Source organism: Microcaecilia unicolor, chromosome 5 (genome assembly GCF_901765095.1).
Source record: "Microcaecilia unicolor chromosome 5, aMicUni1.1, whole genome shotgun sequence".
NCBI classification, from domain to species: Eukaryota; Metazoa; Chordata; class Amphibia; order Gymnophiona; family Siphonopidae; genus Microcaecilia; species Microcaecilia unicolor.
The window spans coordinates 174904608-174928217 of record NC_044035.1 but is presented as its reverse complement, the minus strand read 5'-3'; the positions used below and the strand labels follow the sequence as shown (position 1 = coordinate 174928217).

The 23610-nt window shown below is 46.9% G+C and overlaps 1 protein-coding gene across 1 annotated transcript in view; it reads right to left on the bottom strand.

The window, feature by feature from the left end:
- Positions 1–23610, bottom strand: part of HYDIN (HYDIN axonemal central pair apparatus protein) — a 2443906-nt gene that overhangs the window by 3990 nt on the left and 2416306 nt on the right. Inside the window, exon 108 of the mRNA XM_030205004.1 lies at positions 10967–11191. Within this exon, the coding sequence (XP_030060864.1) occupies positions 10967–11191 (225 nt within the window). The remainder of the gene's footprint in view (positions 1–10966; positions 11192–23610) is intronic.

Below are 23610 nucleotides of genomic sequence, written 5' to 3'. Positions count from 1 at the left end.
GGAACTAATAATGACTTGGGTGCCAATCAGGCTATGTGCAATACTGTAACAACGGGCACATAAACTGAATCATGCACAACTCAAATGGGGCGTGGCTGTGGGAGGGGCATGGGCAGGTCAGGAACATTCACAATAGATGCACACATTGTTACAGAATAGTAGGGATCTGTGCCCAATTTGCATGCCAGGATTTACACTAGGTTTCAGCTGGTATAAATACTTGCACCAAAAGCTAAGTGCTAAATTTGGTGCTCAGTGCTATTCTATAAAGAGTGCTCATCCCGAAGCACCCTTTACAGAACAGCGTTGCACACCAAATTTCATCTGCGCTGAATTTTTGGCACCATTTATAAAATCTGGCCTTTTCCTCCAGATTCTGTATAATGTGCCTAGAGATCTGCACCAAAACCGACGTGGATTCTATAACAACACGTGTAACTTAATAACCTGAACAAGCTAATGAGCACTGATAACAGCACTTATCAAGCAATAATGAGCACTACTTGGCACTGATTAGAATTTACGCACACAACTTGCTAAGCATATTCTGTAATGAAGTGCACCGAACTTCTAATGCACACAGGCAAAAAGGGGTGTGGTTTTAGGCAGGGAAATGGGCGTTTCGTGTGTGTTCTAAAATTTACGTGCATAGCTTTAGAATATGGCCCAATGTGCCTATATCTATGCACCAGGATTTACGCCACATTTTCATTGGTGTAAATGGATGTGCGTAGTTTTAGGCGCTGAGATATCAACTAAGCGCCTGATTTCAGCGCCAATTTTTTTTAGGCGACATATATAGAATCTCCCCTTTATGTGCAAAAATCAGCATTTTTCACAAAAAATGGTTTACAAAATTATCCTTTATGGGGGTAATTCTCTAGATCGCCTAGTTAGACACTGGGATGGTGCGTGTAAAGGGCAAATTCTATAACAGCAGTTGTGATTGCAACTGCCATTATAGAATACTAGCGTAAAGTTAGGCATGAGCTCAACGGCTGGGTTAAATACGTGTGCCTAACAGTAGGCAGTTAGGCCAGTGGCGTAGCCAGAAGTCAATTTTTGGGTGGGCCAACAGGTTGGATGGGTGGGCACTAGACAGTGGTGTGCTGGTAAATGTTTAACAACAGGCTCTCTCCCCGGTCCACATCTGCGCCCGTCCACCTCCCCCCCCCCCCCCCCCCCCCCGGTCCACCTCCCCTCAAAATTGCAGAGCTGGCTATAGCCAGGGAGAGAGCCTGGGGGGGGGGGGGGGGGGCAATGCATTACTGTCTCCAGGAAAAAAAAATTAAATGATCCCAGGTTCCAATTTAATTCATGTTTAATGTGGGATAAAATGCCATAAATAAGTAAATAAATATAAACTTTTAATGTTGAGCACCTGATTCTCAAAGTGGACATATTCCAAACACTATAATGAAAATAAAATGATTTTTTTCTACCTTTGTTGTCTGGTGACTGTTTTTCTGATCATGCTGGCCCAGTATCCGATTCTGCTGCTATCTGTCCTCTTAACTCCGTTTCCAGGGCTTCCTTTCCATTTATTTCTTTACTTTCCTCCTTTCTTCTTCATTTCTTGCTCTATATCCATAAGTAAAAGCTGGGTCCTCTGCAGACTTGACTGTCCAGTGGATCCAGCTTCTGCCTATTTTCTTCATCCATGTGCAGTTTTTCTCCTCTCTTCCTTTTCCCTCATCTCATCTCCTTCCTCATTCTTCCATCCCCTCCATCCATGTCCAGCATTTCTTCTCTCTCCCTTCCCTCTCATCCATCCATGTCCAGCAACCCTCCTCTCCCCTTCCCTCCATCCAGCAACCCTCCTCTCCCCTTCTTCCACCATATCCAGCAACCCTCCTCTCCCCTTCCCTTCATCCAGCAACCCTCCTCTCCCCTTCTTCCACCATGTCCAGCAACCCTCCTCTCCCCTTCCCTCCATCCAGCAACCCTCCTCTCCCCTTCTTCCACCATGTCCAGCAACCCTCCTCTCCCCTTCTTCCACCATGTCCAGCAACCCTCCTCTCCCCTTCCCTCCATCCAGCAACCCTCCTCTCCCCTTCCCTTAATCCAGCAACCTTCCTCTCCCCTGCCCTCTCCTCTCCCCTTCTTCCACCATGTCCAGCAACCCTCCTCTCCCCTTCCCTCCATCCAGCAACCCTCCTCTCCCCTTCTTCCACCATGTCCAGCAACCCTCCTCTCCCCTTCCCTCCATCCAGCAACCCTCCTCTCCCCTTCTTCCACCATGTCCAGCAACCCTCCTCTCCCCTTCCCTCCATCCAGCTACCCTCTTCTCCCCTTCTTCCACCATGTGCAGCAACCCTCCTCTCCCCTTCTTCCACCATGTCCAGCAACCCTCCTCTCCCCTTCCCTCCATCCAGCAACCCTCTTCTCCCCTTCTTCCACCATGTCCAGCAACCCTCCTCTCCCCTTCCCTCCATCCAGCAACCCTCCTCTCCCCTTCTTCCACCATGTGCAGCAACCCTCCTCTCCTCTCCCGTCTGCCCTGTTTCCTTCCTGCCCCCCCCCGTACCTTTAAATATTATAGTTTTGCTGGAATCGCGGGCAGCCGGCATTGAAGACATCGGCAGGCTTACGCCGGTTCCAGCAGCCTTCCCTTCCCTCGTTGCAAGTCGGATGATGGCTCCGCCCTCGTAGAAACAGGAAATACGTCAGAAGAGGGCGGAGCCATCATCCAACTTGCAACGAGGGAAGGGAAGGCTGCTGGAACCGGCGTAAGCCTGCCGATGTCTTCAATGCCGGCTGCCCGCGACTCCAGCAAAACTGTAATAATTAAAGGTACGGCGGGCGGCGGCGGGGCAGTGGCGGGCTGGGGAGGCAGATGCGGGATCGGAGCTCAGCCTGCTCCCTCCGCTCCGCTGCCTCCACTGCTGGGTGGGCCTGAAACAAAACTGGGTGGGCCTGGGCCCACCCAGGCCCACCCGTGGCTACGCCCCTGAGTTAGGCATGTAAATGCTAGTATTCTATGACCCATGCATGTAACTACTTGACACGTCCTTGTCCCACCCATGTCTCTCCCAAGTCCACGCCCCCTTGAAGTTTTGTGATCTGGAATTTGAGCGCATGATCCATAGAATGCTGATTAAGAGCAGTTATGTGCATGACTGTTATTTGGTGCCATTTAGTGCTACTACCAATGTGTATACGCTTGTTGTATAAAACATGCACACATATCACAACTGCACCTAAACTCTGCCAAAACTATGCCTCTGGGAACACCTATACGCAGATATGTAAAAGTAGGCAGAATCTTGTAAGAGTCATTTTCTGCATGTAAAATATACTTTACATATAGAAAAGCTTTATAAAATTAACCCCTTAGAGAGAGAGGGTAACTTTATAACATGTTTAGGGAAGGGAAAGGGAAATGGGACTTGATATACTGCCTTTCTGAGGTTTTTGCAACTACATTCAAAACGGTTTACATATATTCAGGTGCTTATTTTGTACCAGGGGCAATGGAGGGTTAAGTGACTTGCCCAGAGTCACAAGGAGCTGCAGTGGGAATCAAACTCAGGATCAAAGTCCAGTGCACTAATCACTAGGGGTAAGAAGGTGGCTATTTTGGTCTTTTATAAAGACACGTGGAACAGCATTTTAGAAAGGATGCACAGAGGGGAATTCCAATCTTCAAGTCAAGAAGCGTGGAATTCCCATACTATTTTACAAGAGGCTTTGCAAATGTAAAGCCTCTTATAAAACAGGAGCAGAGCTATACAACCCAATGTCAGCTTTGTGAGTTCCTGTGCCGAGCAGTGGGCTGCTGGGTGCGAGGAATTTGGACCTGGATTCTGCTTGGCAGCCGGGCAACCCCGAAGTTCACCTGTGGTGACCGCCGTTCCCCGAGGGTTGAACCCCCAGGTGCAGGTGGCCGACAGGACTGAGAGGCAAGAAGCAGGGTGCCATGAGGAGCCGGCTGATGGAGAGCAGAAGGAACAGGTACAGGTACAGGCCGTGAATTACAGGCAGGTAGCAGACAAGAGAGTAGACCAGGTCCAGGCAACGTATCACGGGCAGGCAGCAGACAAGAGAGTAGACCAGGTCCAGGCAACGTATCGCGGTCAGGCAGCAGACAAGAGAGTAGACCAGGTCCAGGCAGCGTATCACAGGCAGGCAGCAGACAAGAGAGTAGACCAGGAACTAGCAGGGTCCGGAACCAGAAACGCAGACAAAATACAATGAAGAGGAACGCTTACCAATTAGAAGCCGAAGCAAAGCAGCAGAGGAAGAGCTTCCCTGAAATAGTGTTGGCGTCTGACATCAGCCGGGAATCAGCTGGGCAGCAGACCAGTCAAGGACCAATGGCAAATGAGGGAGAGAGAGTCAGAAGCCTGCCTGCGGAGGAAGCCAATCCTTGTGGTGCAAGGAGGCGTGGTTACGGCCCAGGGCAGTCTGCAGAATGGGGTGCTGAAAGGACAGCAGTGCTCCCAGTACCGGCGGCAACATCAGTGTGAGGGCAGCGTGGCTGACAGGAGAGTCGGCCCAGCTCAGCGCTGCTGAAGGGAATGGCGGGCGTTCCTGGTTCCCTGGAGCTTCCCGCCGAACCGGAGGTGAGGGGCGTGACAGTACCCTCCCCGGAAGTCCGGGTTTGGTTGGGTAGCGGGTATGGAATTCTTGGAGCAGTTCTGGTGCATGGACGTTAGTAGCTGGTTCCCAGGAATTGTCTTCAGGACCAAAATGTTTCCATGAGAGCAAATAGAAAAGCCGTCCCCTCCCGCGTCTGGAGTCCAGTATCTGCTCTACTTCAAACTCAGGGTCCGGCTCAGTATCTGGAATGGCGATCTTCTTTGGCTCCGGGTGCCATTTCAAGGATAAGAATGGCTTCAACAAGGACACATGGAAGGCATTGTGGACCCTGAGATTAACAGGTAATCGGAGACCACCCCCACTCGGGATTGAATTGAAAAAGGTCCAATGAACCGGGGGGGGGGGGGGGGGGGGCGAACTTGAAAGAGGGTAAATGAAGCCTCAGGTACTTGGTGCTAAGCCAAACCTTCTGTCCTGGTTCATAGGTCAGCGCAGCCTGTCTCTTCCGATCTGCAAAGAGTTTATACTTAGCAGCAGCTTGCTGGAGATGATGTTGGACCTTACTCCAAATGTCCCGGATATCCGTGAGGGTCCGTTGGAGCTGCGGCGAGGTTTGGGTTAGTGGGATTGGAAGGGGTAGTCGGGGATGGCGTCCATACACCGTAAAAAATGGTGATTCTGAGAGGCGGAGTGGAGACAGTTGTTATAAGCAAATTCTGCCCAGGGGAGCAAAGTAGACCAGTCATCTTGTCAATTATTTGTATACATACGTAGAAAGGTCTTGAGTGTTTGATTGACCCGCTCTACCATCCCATTAGTCTGAGGGTGATACGCGGATGAAAAATGGGTGATGACGCCCAAAGCAGAACACAGAGTTCTCCAGAACCTAGATGTAAATTGAGATCCTCGGTCACATGATCCGCAGGGGTAGACCATGCAAACGGAACACATGCTGGATGAACTTCTTAGCGAGAGTAGCAGCGGATGGGAGGGATTTCAGGGAAATGAAGTGAGCCACATGGGAGAACCGGTCCACAACTACCCAGATGACCATGTGACCCTGGGAAGGTGGTAAGTCGGTCACAAAGTCCATGGATATTTCCTGCCAAGGAAGCTGTGGAACTGATAATGGCTGTAAAAATCCCCATGGCTTGCCAGGAGAGGATTTGTTTCGGGCACAGACCGGACAGGTGGAAACAAAGTGTAAAACATCCTGAGCCATGTGCAGCCAGCAATAGTACTGGGAGATCAAATGAAAGGTTTTGCAGAACCCAAAGTGACCGGCAAACATAGAAGAGTGTCCCCATCTGAAAACTTTCCTCCTGGAGCAGTGTGGAACGGAGGTCTTCGAGGTGGCCGAAGCTACAGTTATGGAGGCGATACAGGCAGGATTTAACATGAGAAAGGATTCTTCGGCCTCTTCGGGAGGATTAAAGGCCCTGGAGAGTGCATCTGCTTGAACATTCTTTTTGGCAGTACGGAATACTAAGCGGAAATCAAAACGGGCAAAGAAAAGAGACCAACGTGCCTGTCATGGGTTTAGTCTTTTAGCATCCTGGAGATATAAAAGGTTCTTGTGGTTGGTAATCACAGTGATGGGGTACAATTCCCCTCCAGGAGGTATCGCCACTCCTGAAGAGCCAACTTAAGGGCCAGCAACTCCCGGTCCCCAATGGTGTAGTTACGTTCTGCTGGAGAGAATTTCTTGGAGAAAAAAAAACAGGGATGACGTTTACCAGAGTCTGTAGCTTGAGAGAGAACTGCCCCTGCCCCCAGCGATGAGGCATCCACTTCTAAAATAAATGGTTTTGTTATATCCGGACTTCGAAGCACCGGCGCAGACAAAACGTTTTGCTTTAAGGCAGAGAAGACTTCTTGGGCCTCAGGAGACCAGTTCTTCACATTGGCCCCTTTCTTAGTAAGTGCAGTCAGAGGTGCAGTGATAAGGTAATATTGCTGGATGAACTGGCGGTAGTAATTGGCAAACCCCAGAAAACGTTGCAAAGCACGGAGACCTTGGGGCATGGGCCAGTCTCGGATGGCTTGGAGTTTAGTGGGGTCCATCTGGAGACCTTCTGAAGAGACGATATACCCCAGGAATGGAATAGACTGTGGGTGAAAAGCGCTTTTCTCTAGTTTGGCGAAGAGACGATGATTCCGCAGGCATTGGAGAACGGTGCATATATGATGGGGATGATCTTGGGCCAAGGCAGAGAATACTAGAATGCCATCCAAATACACAATAACTGAAGAGTACAAGAGATCCTGAAAAATGAAATGAAATCCTGGAAGGCTGGAGGAGCATTACAGAGGCCAAAAGGCATAACAAGATATTCAAAATGTCCCTCATGGGTATTAAAAGCAGTTTTCCACTTATCTCCATGGCGGATTCGGACCAAGTTATAGGCGCCTCGTAGATCTAGCTTGGTAAATATTGAAGCTCCCTGCAGATGGTTGAATAGCTCTGGAATAAGAGGGAGCGGATACCGGTTCTTAATGGTAATTTCATTAAGGCCCTGGTAGTCTATACAGGGCCACAAAGAGCCATCCTTTTTAGGTACAAAGAAAAACCCGGCCCCTGCCGGAGACGAAGAAGGTCTGATGAAGCCCTTTTGGAGGTTCTCTTGGATGTATTTCTGCATGACCCATGATTCCTCCCGGGAGAGGATGTACAGGCGGCCCAGGGGTGGCGTCTTGCCTGGGAGTAGTTCAATAGGGCAGTCAAAGGGTCGATGAGGAGGGAGAGATTCAGCCTCTTGGCTATCGAAGACGTCCTGGAACTCTTGATATTCCACTGGAAGGCAGGCCTCACAGGGGCGGAGGACCCTGGGGAAGGCCGAAATAGTTCTCGCAAGGGGATCCACTGGCATAAGGCATGAAGTGAAACACTGGTAACCCTAGCTGCCGATATTGCCGGTCATCCAGTTGATGTTGGGCATGTGCTGTCGCAACCAGGGCAAACCCAAAATTACTGGATGGATAGCCTGGAGAAGAACCAAGAGTTGAATCTTTTCTTGGTGTAGAATTCTGACTTGCATCTGTAAAGGTTGCGTAATGTGGGTAATAGAATGGGGTAGAGTCAGTCCCTGAATGGAGGTTACCTGCAACGTGGGTTTATAAGGAACCGAAGGATTCCCTAGTTAGGCTAGCATCAAAAAATTTCCCTCCTGCCCCTGAGTCAATCAGGGCTAAAGTACTAACACTAAGTCCCTTCCATCGTAAAAAAATAGGAATGGAGACCAGATTATCCGGAAGGGGTGAGGATCGACCCAGAGCCACCCCCGGGTCTCTGCATTTCCCGGTTTATTTGGTCAAACTTTCACGAAATGACCAGCCTGTCCACAATACAGACAAAGTCGATTGTTTCGACGGTGAGCCCTCTCCTGTTCCGAGAGACGATGCCACCTGATAACCATCGGCTCTTCAGAACCTCCAGAAGAGGAGCCAGAAGCTCCTTTAGGGGAAGTTGGGTGTGGTATCCGAGGAGATGGCCTTTGAGGTGGGTGCTGAGCCGAGCGTTCCTGTAACCTTTCTTGGAAGCGGATAGCAACACAGACACAAGAGGGTAATGAGGGCGTCCAAAGAGGTCGGAAGTTCCCGGCCTGCCAACTCATCCTTAATTCAGCCATCTAACCCTTGCCAAAAAATGGCCTGAGGGCCTCCTGGTTCCATCTCAGCTCGGAGGCCAAGGTTCAGAAGTGCACCGCATAGGTCCCTACAGAACAGCTGCCTTGTTGGATCTGTAAAAGTTCCTCGGCCGCTGTGGAGGGACGCTCTGGCACGTTGAAGACTAACCTGAAATGACGAAGAAACTCCCCCAGGTCAGCAAGAAGTGGGTCTCGTTGCTCCCAGAGAGGAGAGGCCCAAGCCAGGGTGGGTCCGGAGAGCAGAGAAATTATATAGGTAATCTTGAGCTTGTCAGAGGAAAAAATCCCGGGTTGCATCTCAAAGAGCATAAGGCATTGGTTAAGGAATCCCCGACAAGCCGAAGGAATACCGTCAAACCGAGGAGGCTCAGGAAGCCGCAGCCCTGGAGTAGGGAAAACAGGCCCAGACGAGACAGCAGGAGGTTGGCGCTGAGATTGGAGAGTGGACATCTGGGAGCACACATCCTGTAATACTCCAGACAGTCGGTTGAGCTGGGCCTGTTGTTGCTGGAGAATCTGGGCCAACTCAGACAGGTTGGGTTTGTCCGGCAAACTCATGGCTTCGGCTTACTGTCAGCTTTGTGAGTTCCTGTGCCGAGCAGTGGTGCGAGGAATTCGGACCCGGATTCTGCTTGGCAGCCGGGCAACCCCGAAGTTCACCTGTGGTGACCGCCGTTCCGAGAGGGTTGAGCCCCAATGTGCGGGCGGCCGACAAGACTTATACTGAGAGGCAAGAAGCGGGGTGCCACGAGGAGCTGGCTGAGAGCAGAAGGAACAGGTCCAGGTACAGGCCGGGAATTACAGGCAGGTAGCAGACAAGAGAGTAGATCAGGTCCAGGCAACGTATCACAGGCAGGCAGCAGACAAGAGAGTAGACCAGATATAAGCAACGTATCGCAGACAGGCAGCAGACAAGAGAGTAGATCATATCCAAGCAACATATCGCGGGCAGGCAGCAGACAAGAGAGCAGACCAGGTCCAGGCGAAGTATCACTGGCAGGCAGCAGACAAGACAGTATACCAGGTCTAGGCAACGTATCACAGGCAGGCAGCAGACAAGAGAGTAGACCAGGTCCAGGCAGCGTATCACACGCAGGCAGCAGACAAGAGAGTATACCAGGAACTATTAGGGTCCGGAACCAGAAACGCAGACAAAATACAATGAACAGGAACGCTCACCAATTAGAAGCCGAAGCAAAGCAGCAGAGGAAGAGCTTCCCTGAAATAGTGCTGGCGTCTGACGTCAGCCGGGACCAGCTGGGGAGGAGACCAGTCAAGGACCAATGGCAAATGATGGAGAGTCAGAAGCCTGCCCGCGGAGGAAGCCACTCCTTGCGGAGCAAGGAGGCGTGGTTATGGCCCAGGGCAGGCCGCGGAACGGGGCGCCGGAAGGACAGCGGTGCTCCCAGTACCGGTGGGAATGGCGGCAACATCTGTGTGAGGGCAGCGTGGCTGACAGGAGCGTCGGCCCAGCTCAGCGCTGATGAAGAGAGCACCGGGCCTGCTACAACGGCGGGTGTCCCTGGTTCCCTGTAGCATCCCGCCAAACTGGAGGTGAGGGGTGTGACACCCAACACCTACACGTCCCAAAGAAGCAGCAATTTCAGAAAGCTGGGAAAACAAATGGGAGCGGTCTTCTAAAATCACTGCTCCCTCTTCTAAGGGCGCTAATCCTAGCCTTGGGGCCCCTCCCACCTCGAAGTCAGCTCTACCCTCCCCCAACAACACATCCTGGCAAGACCCCTCCCATCCCCCATCCCACCACAAACACCCAAACCCCTCCACAGCATAAGAGCCCTGTCCCGGCACAACCAGCCCAATCCCCTGAGCAAACTGGTCCATTTGTGAGGATATCATTCATCTGTAAGGACTTCTATAGAAAGCAGTAGCCTGCTTGCAATATTAGTCCATTAAATTATGTAGAAATACAGGTCAACAAACAAGGGAGTTATGTGTTCAGTGGCAGGTGGTGAACGCATAACTCTCCTAGCTACAGATTTTTCAAAATTATTTGGGTATCATTCCAGATATTATCCTGACAGCAAGGGGCGAGGTTAGGTAAGGGATGAAGATGGCATCAGAAATTACCATTTAATGAGAATATTCAGCTGATAAACAGAAAAGTTAATCTGTGTAAATTAGTTGTACCAAATAGCAGGCCGTGATCACCTATTAGTGCATATAGTGGGTCTTTTACTAAGCTGCGGTAGCATTTTTAGCTTGTGGTAGAAATCAGCTGGTGGTAAATGCCAAGATGCTCATAGGAATATAATGGGTGTCTCGGCACTTACCGCCAGCTCATTTCTACCACGAGCTAAAAATGCTACTGTGACTTAGTGAAAGACTCCCATAGTCAGCACTGCTACTTTTACAGATAATGGCCCCAAATATATACTACTAAGTTAAGTCTCATTGTTGGTGCTTAAGTCAATATGGTGACTGTGCTGGCTCAGTATTGGGCCTTTGTGATTAACCTTTCAGAGTTATGCTTCTTTCATCAGATCTGTGTAAGCAAAAGTATTACCTACAACTTGTTTGTGAATCATTATTTCTTAGGAAACTGATTGCACTAATTAGATCAAGGCACAGCGAATGAGAAAAGGAGAGGCATTGAAAACACAAGGAAAAGGAAGGGATGGGAGGAGAGAAAAGAGTGAATAGAAAGGCAAACTAAGCAGAAGATGGAGAAAAGAGTACAGGGATAGGAGAGGAGAAATGGTGAGTGGAAATATTCATAGAAAGAAAGATAGGCAGGAACAGAGAAAAACATGGGTCACCTTGCAGGAATACTCTGATTTTTGCCGTATGTAGTTCATGAACTTGACACTGAGCACCTGACTGGAACCAAGTGCTGTGCAGAAGTAGATTGGTTTCTCTGGCTTGGCTGGCATGGCCTTCAGTATCAGCTCATACTGGAAGATGCCCAACTCATTGTTCATCAGTGTCAGGCGTCCTGTGGTCTCGCCAACTTTCAGAGGCTGGTATTCAAACACCAGGCTCCCCTACATAGGAAGAAAGGACAAAGAACTTTTACAGATCAATATGTTAAAGGAATATCTGCTTGGCCATGTTTTCTGAGCATAAAGGAAAGAGTAGAATAAGGTATTTGGAATGAGGTCCAGCTATGGCCCCACTGATAGTTCAGCTCAGAGTTAAATAAGCCATTTACACAATGGACACTCATTTGAAAATGCTGAAAGATAAAAAAAATGCTGGTGGCATTTTAAAAGCTTTTACAAGGGATACCAGAATTGAAATATTGGAGGAAAACAAGCTAAATCCTGAACAACTGCAAAGGAAGAATGAAAAATTACAAGAAGCTTTTGTACAGCACAATGAACCTAAAGTCTTTTAAAGTAGGAACAAAATTTTGGTTCTCCTTAAAATCTATGATACAACAAGGTGTGTGGTAACCCAGTTGATGAGCAGACAGTTTGATAAGAATCTTTGTTCTAGAAGCAAGTTGTTTTAGGGACAAATATACCAGAATGAATTAAGAACACTTAAACTAGACTGAGAAAATAACCAGTGGCTGTGAAACTTGTAGTGACCCATCAGTAAAAAGCTGAACTACCTTGGAACTCTGTAAGAACATACTGATGTCAATTTTATATGGCACTGAGACGACTCAGTGCTGTTTTTGTTTCATTTTTAGCACAGCTGCATATATAAAACCACACATGTATTCAGGTGCATGCATAGTTTTATATATATATAGAAAAAGGGGCATTAAAGGGGTGTTTTTGTGTGTGTGTGTGTGTGGGGGGGGGGGGGGGGTGAGGCATCTATCCCTCTAATTCTATATAGTGCACCAAACTTTAAGCACTAAAATGGAACTTATGCACCATAAGTAAATGGAAGTTATGCATGTAACTGCACTTACGTACTATTCTATAAGGTATCATCTAAGGGCCCAATATTGAGACTGCAGGAGGAAGCTTGGCTAACTCCCACGGTCGACAGTCAACCTGGATATTCAATGTCAGGCTGTTTTCAGTGACCGGCATTGAATATATAATTTTTGGCCAGTTTAAATTTAACCAGCCAAGCCGATATTCAGTGCTGGATGGTTAAATTTAAACCGGCTAAAGGTATTTCAGTTATTTTGGTGGCTTAATTTGACCACCAAACTTAGTCAGCAATGTGCTGAATATCGGCGGATAGCTGGTTATATTGTGTGATATAACCAGTTATCTGCTAAGCATTATCCAGCAATATTCAGTGGGAGATAACCGGCTATATCCAGCTAAATATTGCCGGACAGCTGGTTAAGTGCCATTTAACTGGCCAGAAGCCATTGTTTTCCGGTTAAATGGTTTATGTAGTCCAAAAAGCAGAAGCGACTCCTCAATGGAAAAGGTTGGTCCATAGCGACTCACGTTTCTACGCGTCTTGTAGGTGATTTTGGTTTGTAAGTCTACCATTTGATGCAGCATTGGTGATTAACTGGATACTATATTTTGTTGTATGAATTCATCAGTTTCCAGTGTAATTATTTGACTCCTGAGGCAGGTGCTCTTTGTGCCGGAAGCATGAATTGAGTCTTTGTTTCACCACTGCATTGTCTTACTTATAATAAATATTCCATTTTGGAACCACATTGGTTTCCCCCTTCTTTTTGTTCTTTTTAGACTACATAAACCATTTAACCTGCCAGGAATGTCTCCTGGCCGGTTAAATGGCTATCCGGGTATGAGGAATTTGGGCAGTGACCAAGAAGGAAGAGAGAAGTGTGCTGATACAAAAGTTTGGAGGAAGTAGCTGACGTAATCTGATGCTGGAAGAGTTGAGGAAGTACTGGTCCTTGCTTGAGATGAAGTTAAATTTGACACAACAGTGAAAAGCTTTTTTGGCCTGCTGGAGGAATGTAAACTTAGGGAAGCATAATAATTTTTATTTTCCTGTTTAATGCTGAGATGGTATACAAGTAGTTTGACTTGTATAGAAAATAGAGATGATTCTGAGCAAGATTTCCCTAGATTCTTTCAGAGCGCTTAACATGTCAACAAAGTAAATATAATCCTGCATGGAACAAGGGTTGGCAACTTGTAAGTTTTCTTGATAATGGTCTGTCAGGAGCATGTTGGTCATGATATTGTTGAAAAACAGAGTTCCATGTTGAGACCTGTTCATCTATAGGATGAGAAGGAAAACTGGAGAAAATTGGGAGGATTGAGGAGGTATCAAGCTGATGGATGTCCCTATTAGAAGAAGGTTTAAGAACAATTTTGGGCAAGTTACCAGAGAGTTGAAGGTTAAATGAAAACAGAGACACGGTCTGACCAAGGAACATGTATAGCTGAAAAATTTGACAGGAGTAGAGCAGAACAGGAGTTTACGGAGAGGACCAAGTCCAAAATATGGCCAGCTTTGTGAATAGGATTGTTGTAGATCAAGATCTGAGGGGATGGGGAGAAAATGCTTACCTTGGGGTGAAGACAGTCATAGTGGAAATCGAAACCATCGAGGAAGAGGAGATAATAATTGCAATAATAAGAGAGTAAGCGATAGAGTCCCAAAGGAGAGTGTCATAAGTGGGGGGAAAAGTAGATGAGAAGAAAGTGAAACAGCTCACAGAGCTGGGGTCATAGAAGCAAAAGCTCAGCTTAAGGAAGAATGGTGGTAGGGAGTTCAGTCAGTAGCAAAGAACACCACTCTGCTACCTCTGTGTGATTGTCTGCATACAGAAAATACAGTGTAGCCAGGGGGAGGCATTGAAGGAGAAAAGATTCCTCACTGTGGCGCAGACAAATCTCTGCGAGGCAAAGGAGCTGAGGACGAGTAGTCAGCAGAGGTTTTGCTACGGACGGCTTGACAGTTGAGGAAGGCAGCAGAAATTGTGAGAGCGGTGCATAAGGAGGTTTATGGGGACAAATAGGAAGAAGCAGAAAAGGTTGTTGGTAAAAGCCATCTTGGCTGGGAATGAAAAAATGGGAGTCTTGTTGGGAGTAATTTATTTATTTATTAGAATTTAATATACTGCTCAAACTAACTAGCAGACCTGAGCGGTGTACATAAAATGATATAAAATCAAAACAAAAAGTGGGAAAAGAACTCCATTTTTAGACAGGAAATATGTACCTCATTCATACAATAACAAGCAGGGATCAAACTATAGGGATCAGGGGAAGGGGGGCATAATTGGGTAAAGGGAAGAAAGGGAGGAGAGGATAAAAGTTCAGTGAAAGCCCTGCGAGCAATAACCCCTCTCAGAAGTTTGTGTTATAGGCTTGTTGAAATAACTAGGTTTTTAGCATAGTTTTAACGTTTTTAAATGAAGGTGGGGCAAAGAAAGAGAATTCCAAAAGAAAGGGGTGGAAAAAAAGAAGGCACGGTGACGAGTAAATTCAAGTTGGACAGATTTAGGACTTGGAAGTACAAGGCGAAAGTCATTGATAGAGCGAAGTAAGCACACTTGAGAATAAGGAATAGTCAAGGATGCCAGATAGTCAGGAGTTCCAGCTCGAAACGCCCTAAAAGTCAGTGTGAGAAGTCTGAATATAATTCGCTGTTCAATAGGTAACCAGTGAAATTTTTGCAAAAGGGGGAATAACGTGATTATATCTTTTAGAATGACAAATCAGTTTAACAGCAGTGTTCTGGATTGACTGAAGCTTCTTAATGTTCATACGCAAACAGCCGAAGAAAATAATATTACAATAATCTAATCTTGAAACCAGGAGGGACAAGACTAAAGAGTGAAAATTAATCTGGTCAAAGTAACGGCATATAGTGCGTAGTTGTCGAAGCACAAAAAAAACAAGTTTTAGATAGATACAATACATAAGGGGAGAAAGTCAACTGAGAGTCTAGGATGACTCCCAAATACCAAAAAGAATCAACCGGAGCAATGTGTGTACCAAAGAGACAGCGAGGAGAAGTAGGAACAGTCAAACCACCAGAAAACCAACAGGCCACAGTCTTTTGTTTGTTGAGTACCAATTTGTGATCTGAGAGCCACTGAGAAACCAAATCTAAATAGTTTTGCAGAGGACCTAGAGTAGCATTGATGGAGCTTGTGGAATAAAGTAAGAAAATATAATCAGCGTAAAAATAGAAAGAAATACCAGTTGCTTGCATAAGAGCAGCAAGTGGGCTTAGGAACAGATTAAAAAGAAGAGAGGAAAATACTGAAGCTTGGGGAGGCAGACAAGTTGGGAGTTACAACCTTATAAAACCGGCCAGTGAGAAAAGATTGGAACCAAGCAAAAACTACTTCAGAAATGCCAAGAGAGGAAAGTTGTGTGAGCAATAAATTATGGTCAACCAAATCAAACATGGCAGAGAGATCTAAAGAAACGGCTAGAACTACTTTATGTTTATCCAAATGGGAATATATTTCAGAGAGAACAGCTGTCAAAACAGTTTCTGTGCTATGGTGGGTCCTGAAACCAGATTGTCTAGGATTAAGAGCTAGAACTTTATCAGAGAATGAGGATAATTGTAGATAAACCACCTTCACTAAAATCTTGGACAGAAAGCATAGATTTGAAACAGGTTGGTAATTTGCTAGGACTTGAGGAACAAGTGTAGGTTTCTTCAAGATAGGCTGCACTAAGGCTAATTTCCAAGAAATAGGAATCTATCGGGATGACAAGCTATCGTTAACTTGGGAAAGAATCATTGGTAAGAGTGAATCTTAGGGATTTTTATCCAAGATGAAGGAAATAGATCTAAAGAGCAAAGGGTGTTTCTCATAGAAGAGATGGTTTTAGTTAGTGACAAAACAGACTGTGGCTGAAAAGTCAACCAGGAGGAAAGTCCTATTACCAATCTGGGATCATGAGTCATAAATTGAGGGATACCAAGAGAAAAGGACTGTTGAACTGGCACGGCCAGAGACGATACCACAGACAGTGACGATCTAAGGTCCTGAACCTCAGAAGAGAAATATTGAGACAAAGATTCAGCTGTTGGAACTAACAAACCTTTCAAATTACTGACCTGTTTCAAATCTATGCTTTTTGTCCAAGATTTTAGAGAAGGTGGTTTATCTACAATTATACTCATTCTCTGATAAAGCTCTAGCTCTTAATTCTACACAATCTGGTTTCAGGACCCACCATAGCACAGAAACTGTTTTGACAGCTGTTCTCTCCGAAATATATTCCCATTTGGATAAACATAGAAGAGAAGAGTTTGAGCTGGCTGGCTGGGTTCACATCAGGCTCTGCAACTTAGATTAAATAACTACATTTTCTGCTTATTTTCTGCTTATTTACAACCCAAACTTTTACTGAATTCTGCTCAGTCTGCATTGAGGCACCAGTCCTCAATTTTACTCGGAACTTCTTCCATTTATTTTTGGCTGGAGAAAGGAAAGTTTATCTCCCCTAAATAACTCTCCTCATGCACTGAGACTGGAGCTGGATCCTTATTTAAATCTATCCTTCCTCTGGGACCAGGGGCGTAGCTACGGGTGGGCCAGGATGGGCCCAGGCCCACCCAGTTTAGCCTCAGGCCCGCCCAGAAGATCCTTACCCTCTCCCACCCCTGCTGCAGTGCTTCTTTTAATGCTATTGGCGCTGCTGTGCACAGTCTCCCACCCCCGAGGCGGCGCTTAAACTTCGCTACGGCGCTGCCTGCCTGCCAGCAACTCTACAGATGCGGCACCGACTTCCGACGTCCTACTCCGGGGCCTTCCCTCTGCTGCGCTGATGTAACTTCCTGTTTACGGAGGCGGGACGCGGAAGGCCCCGGAGCAGGACGTCGGACGTCAGTGCCGCATCTGTAGAGTTGCTGGCAGGCAGGCAGCGCTGTAGCAAAGTGTAAGCGCCGCCGCGGGGGTGGGAGACTGTGCACAGCAGCCGACAGCATTAAAAGAAGCGCTGCAGGGGTGGGAGAGGGTGAGGAAGTCAGTGGGGTGCTGGCCCAGGAAGGGGAGGGGAGGGAACAGAAGGCTGAAGGGTGCTGGACTTGCCAAGGGCAGAGGGGAGGTTGGAAGGAAGGGGAGAGGTTTGGGATTTGCAGAGGGGAGGTTGGAAGGAAGGGGAGAGGTTTGGGATTTGCAGAGGGGAGGTTGGAAGGAAGGGGAGTGGTTTGGAATTTGCAGAGGGGAGGTTGGAGGGAAGGGGAGAGGTTTGGGATTTGCAGAGGGGAGGTTGGAAGGAAGGGGAGAGGTTTGGGATTTGCAGAGGGGAGGTTGGAGGGTAGGGGAGAGGTTTTGGATTTGCAGACGGGAGGTTGGAGGGAAGGGGAGAAGTGCTGGATATGCAGGGGGGGGTGGAGGGAAAGGGGAGATGTGCTGGATACGCAGAGGGTTGAAGTGAAGGGGAGAGGTGCTGGACATGTAGGGGGGCTGGATGAAAGGGAAAGAGATGCTGGACATGTGTGTGTGTGTGTGTGTGGGGGGGGGGCTGAAGGAGAGGTGCTGGATATGCAGATGATGGCTGAAAGGAAAGGAGACAGATGTGGACCTGCAAGGAGGGCTGGAGCAAAGGGAGAAAGGTGCTGGACCTATGGGAGGTGTTAGAGGGAAGAGAGAGAGGTGCAGGGAGAAAGAGCCAGATGCATAAGGGGAATGAAAGAGAGGAAGAGAAGCTGGTTGGGGGGTGGGATCAGAGAGGAGAGGGACACATTGGTGTGTGTGGAGGAGGGAGAAAGGGGACATAGGGAAGTATACAGATACAGAAGGGAGATGATGGGCATTAGATGGGAGCATGGGGACAGGGACACAAATGTGAGATGCTGTATGGGGATGGCACATGGGCACAGAGGGGCCTGACAAGGGGGGGGGGACGGGGATATGGAATAGAGATAAAATGCTGGACACTGGAGGGGGGGTATATGGACACAGAGGGGGGGGGAGAGATACCAGACAAGGGGGAGAATAGAAGGGATATGCTGGGCATGGGGTGCATAGGTGCACAGAGGAATGATGATGGATGAGGGGATATGAACACAGGGGAGATACTGGACAAGGAAATATAGGAAAACAGAGATGGGAGATGGATGATGGACATGAAGAAAGAAGAAATGTCAAATAGGAGACACTGGCAAGTGAGTTAAGAGAAGACAGAGGGAAGCAGAAACCAGAGACTGGGACCAATATGATTTGAGAAAAAATGACCAGACAACAAAAATGTATTAAAAAATATTTTATTTTCAGTGTTGTGAATATAACATGTTGGATTTGAAATGTACATCTTGCCAAAGTTGATGTTAAACGTGGCGGGAGTCCAGGACAGAAATCTAGGAAAGGACCCCAAAGTCCATTACCAGGCTGCACCTTCAGCTTCCAGCATGCAGGCTTTCTCTGGCCAAGGAACCAAGCACAATTGCCCTAGTTCCATCCCCTAACACCATCCCTGGCATGTGCCATCTTTATATTTTGCACAGGAGCAAATGCCTTTCTTGTTTCTCTGGTGTTGTACTACATGCAAGGTCTAGTTTCTTGGGGTTTCCGTTTAATTTATATTTCTAGAGTTTGTGGTCACTTATTCTGTATTTGGCATTTGTGTCTTGTTTGTGTGACTGAGGTATTCTGTTAGCATGAAGTTTCCATGTAGCATTCTGTAGTAATTTGGCTTGTTCAGCTTTCATGATAAATGTATTTGTATTTTAGGGCTCTACTATAATATTTAAGGCACTTCTTTTTCATAGTTAGGATCTTTGTTTTTGGAAGTTAGTGTTGGCATGCTAGATTTGTTCTAGGTTCTGAGTGACTTTTGTTTTATAGATTTTTTTTAAAGTTAATTTATAATATGTCTGTAATTGAGATTACACTAGAAAACAAAATTTCTTTGTATGATGAGTTTTATGGAGAATTGTCCTTGCTGTGCTCTGTATCCATTGTTGATGGAGAGCCAGGAGGTTCTCTGGATGCAGAATGTGTGGCTCAATGGGTCTGAATGGTGCAGTCTATTGTACTTCCCTTAGGTCTCAATTGGCCTGCAGCCACTGAAGCCTGCACTGCAACCCTCATTGAAGTTATGGGGAGTGGGGTAGGGACAGAGTATGAGTGCATCAGGTTGCTGTTTTTTCTCTTTCAAAAAAGTTGGCAACTCTAGTGCCCACCCATCCAACCTGTTGGCCCACCCAAAAATTGCCTTCTGGCTACGCCACTGTCTGGGACAATAAAGAAAAAGCCTACAGCAACCTGCATCAATTGGACCATCCAAGGATATCAGAACCAGAAACTGTAAAGTTCATACCTGCAATCCGTGAGTTAAAAAATTTATTTTAACTACATAATCTACTTCTATAACTTTGAATCTTTTAGATTCTTTAAAACTAAAGGAAACCTATGCACTGTCTCCAAGAATTTCACATAGAAGTGCTAAGTGCAGCCATTTGTTTCTCTATTTGATGGAAGAAATTGATCTCACAGGCCTGGTCTGAATTTACAACTTTAAAAGGTCTGTTCTTTCAGCTATTAAAGCCTTAACCCAGTGGTGTGCTGGAGCCGGCTTGCACCGGTTCGCAAGAGCCGCTTGTTAAATTTTGACAGCTCTTGCGAGCCGGTTGTTGTTGGGGGCAAGCCGGCTCCATTGCAAGAGGTAAGCATGGCAGGAGGGCGCCATCACAGGCCATGCTTACCTCCCCTGCCACTCCAAAGCATGTCCAACCATGTCCTTCGCCCCCACCCTCCCCTCCCGCTCCCATCCGTCATTTTTTAATTACCTCCGTCGAAGCGCACGCTATTTAAAGTCCTGCTGCGTGCTGGCCATCTCCAGGCTTCCCCTGCTTGCTTCGGATGATGTTCGTGCCTTAGTCCCGCCTTCATTCTGACATCATTTCCTTTTTTCGCGAAGGCGGGACTAAGGCACGAACATCATCTGAAGCAAGCAGGGGAAGCCTGGAGACGGCCAGCACGCAGCAGGGCTTTAAATAGCGCGCACTTCGACAGAGGTAATTAAAAAAAGATGGATGGGAGCGGGAGGGGAGGGTGGGGGCGAAGGACATCGTTGGACATGCTTCAGAGCGGCAGGGAGGGGCAGGGGAGGGAGGAGAATTGCTGGGTATGGATGGGTAGAGGGGGCAGGGAAGAGAATTGCATGGATGGGTAGAGGGGGGCAGGGGAGAGACCTGCTGGGCATGGATGGGTAGAGGGGGGCAGGGGAAAGACTTGCTGAGCATGGATGGGTAGAGGCGGCAGGGGAGAGACTTGCTGGGCATGGGTGGGTAGAGGGGGGGCGGGGGAGAGAAGAGAATTGCTCGGTATGGATGGATAGAGAGGGGCAGGGGAGAGAGGAGAGTTTCAGGACATGGATGGAGGGGAGAGCAAGAGAAATTCATAAGTACATAAGTACATAAGTAGTGCCATACTGGGAAAGACCAAAGGTCCATCTAGCCCAGCATCCTGTCACCGACAGTGGCCAATCCAGGTCAAGGGCACCTGGCACGCTCCCTAAACATAAAAACATTCCAGACAAGTTATACCTAAAAATGCGGAATTTTTCCAAGTCCATTTAATAGCGGTCTATGGACTTGTCCTTTAGGAATCTATCTAACCCCTTTTTAAACTCCGTCAAGCTAACCGCCCGTACCACGTTCTCCGGCAACGAATTCCAGAGTCTAATTACACGTTGGGTGAAGAAAACTTTTCTCTGATTCGTTTTAAATTTACCACACTGTAGCTTCAACTCATGCCCTCTAGTCCTAGTATTTTTGGATAGCGTGAACAGTCGCTTCACATCCACCCGATCCATTCCACTCATTATTTTATACACTTGTATCATATCTCCCCTCAGCCGTCTCTTCTCCAAGCTGAAAAGCCCTAGCCTTCTCAGCCTCTCTTCATAGGAAAGTCGTCCATCCCCACTATCATTTTCGTCGCCCTTCGCTGTACCTTTTCCAATTCTACTATATCTTTTTTGAGATACGGAGACCAGTACTGAACACAATACTCCAGGTGCGGTCGCACCATGGAGCGATACAACGGCATTATAACATCCGCACACCTGGACTCCATACCCTTCCTAATAACACCCAACATTCTATTTGCTTTCCTAGCCGCAGCAGCACACTGAGCAGAAGGTTTCAGCGTATCATCGACGACGACACCCAGATCCCTTTCTTGATCCGTAACTCCTAACGTGGAACCTTGCAAGACGTAGCTATAATTCGGGTTCCTCTTACCCACATGCATCACTTTGCACTTGTCAACATTGAACTTCATCTGCCACTTGCACGCCCATTCTCCCAGTCTCGCAAGGTCCTCCTGTAATCGTTCACATTCCTCCTGCGACTTGACGACCCTGAATAATTTTGTGTCATCGGCGAATTTAATTACCTCACTAGTTATTCCCATCTCTAGGTCATTTATAAATACATTAAAAAGCAACGGACCCAGCACAGACCCTTGCGGGACCCCACTAACTACCCTCCTCCACTGAGAATACTGGCCACGCAATCCTACTCTCTGCTTCCTATCTTTCAACCAGTTCTTAATCCATAATAGTACCCTACCTCCGATTCCATGACTCTGCAATTTCTTCAGGAGTCTTTCGTGTGGCACTTTGTCAAACGCCTTCTGAAAATCCAGATATACAATATCAACTGGCTCCCCATTGTCCACATGTTTGCTTACCCCCTCAAAAAAATGCATTAGATTGGTGAGGCAAGACTTCCCTTCACTAAATCCGTGCTGACTTTGTCTCATCAGTCCATGTTTTTGTATATGCTCTGCAATTTTATTCTTAATAATAGCCTCCACCATCTTGCCCGGCACCGACGTCAGACTCACCGGTCTATAATTTCCCGGATCTCCTCTGGAACCCTTCTTAAAAATCGGAGTAACATTGGCTACCCTCCAGTCTTCCGGTATTACACTCGATTTTAGGGACAGATTGCATATTTCTAACAGTAGCTCCGCAAGTTCATTTTTTAGTTCTATTAATACTCTGGGATGAATACCATCAGGTCCCGGTGGTTTACTACTCTTCAGCTTGCTGAACTGACCCATTACATCCTCCAAGGTTACAGAGAATTTGTTTAGTTTCTCCGACTCCCCCGCTTCAAATATTCTTTCCGGCACCGGTGTCCCCCCCAAATCCTCCTCGGTGAAGACCGAAGCAAAGAATTCATTTAATTTCTCCGCTACGGCTTTGTCCTCCTTGATCGCCCCTTTAACACCATTTTCGTCCAGCGGCCCAACCGACTCTTTGGCCGGTTTCCTGCTTTTAATGTATCTAAAAAAAATTTTACTATGTATTTTTGCTTCCAACGCTAATTTCTTCTCAAAGTCCTTTTTTGCCCTCCTTATCTCCGCTTTGCATTTGGCTTGGCATTCCTTATGATCTATCCTGTTACTTTCAGTGGTTCTCTTCTCCACTTTCTGAAGGATTGTTTTTTGGCTCTAATGATTTCCTTTATCTTACTGTTTAGCCACGCCGGCTGACGTTTAGTCTTTTTTCCCTTTTTTCTAATACGTGGAATATATTTGTCCTGAACCTCCAGGATGGTGTTTTTAAACAGCATCCAAGCCTGATGCAAGTTTTTTACTCTGCGAGCTGCTCCTTTCAGTCTTTTTTTCACCATTTTTCTCATTTTGTCGTAATCACCTTTTCTATAGTTAAACGCTAGCGTACTTGATTTCCTAGTTTCACTTCCTTCAATGCCAATATCAAAACCGATCATATTATGATCACTGTTATCAAGCGGCCCTCGTATCGTTACCCCCTGCACTAGATCATGAGCACCACTAAGGACTAAGTCTAGTATTTTTCCTTCTCTTGTCGGCTCCTGAACTAGCTGTTCCATGAAGCTGTCCTTGATTTCATCAAGAAATCTTATGTCCCTTGCGTGTACAGATGTTACATTAACCCAGTCTATATGCGGGTAATTGAAATCCCCCATTATTATTGTGTTGCCCAGTTTGTTTGCGTCCCTGATTTCCTTTAACATTTCCGCATCCGTCTGTTCGTCCTGGCCAGGCGGACGGTAGTACACTCCTATCACTATCCTTTTCCCCTTTGCACATGGAATTTCAATCCACAGTGATTCCAAGGAGTGTTTTGTTTCCTGCAGAATTTTCAATCTATTTGATTCAAGGCTCTCGTTAATATACAATGCTACCCCTCCACCAATCCGATTCACCCTATCACTACGATATAATTTGTACCCCGGTATGACAGTGTTCTGGACATGGATGGAGGGGAGGGAAGGGAGAGAGAAGAAATGCTGGACATGGAGGGAAGATAGAGGAAGGAGATTAGATGAGGGAAAAGGAAGTGAGGAGAGAAACTGCACATGGATGGAGAAAATAGGCAGAAGCTGGATCCACTGTACAATCAAGTATGCGGAGGACCAGAAATGAAGAAGAAAGGAGGAAAGAAAAGAAATAAATGGAAAGGAAGCCATGGAAACGGAGTCAAGGGAACAGATAGAGAGCAGCAGAATCAGATACTGGACCAGCATGATCAGAGAAACAAAGTCACCAGACAACAAAGGTAGAAAATAAATAATTTTATTTTCATTA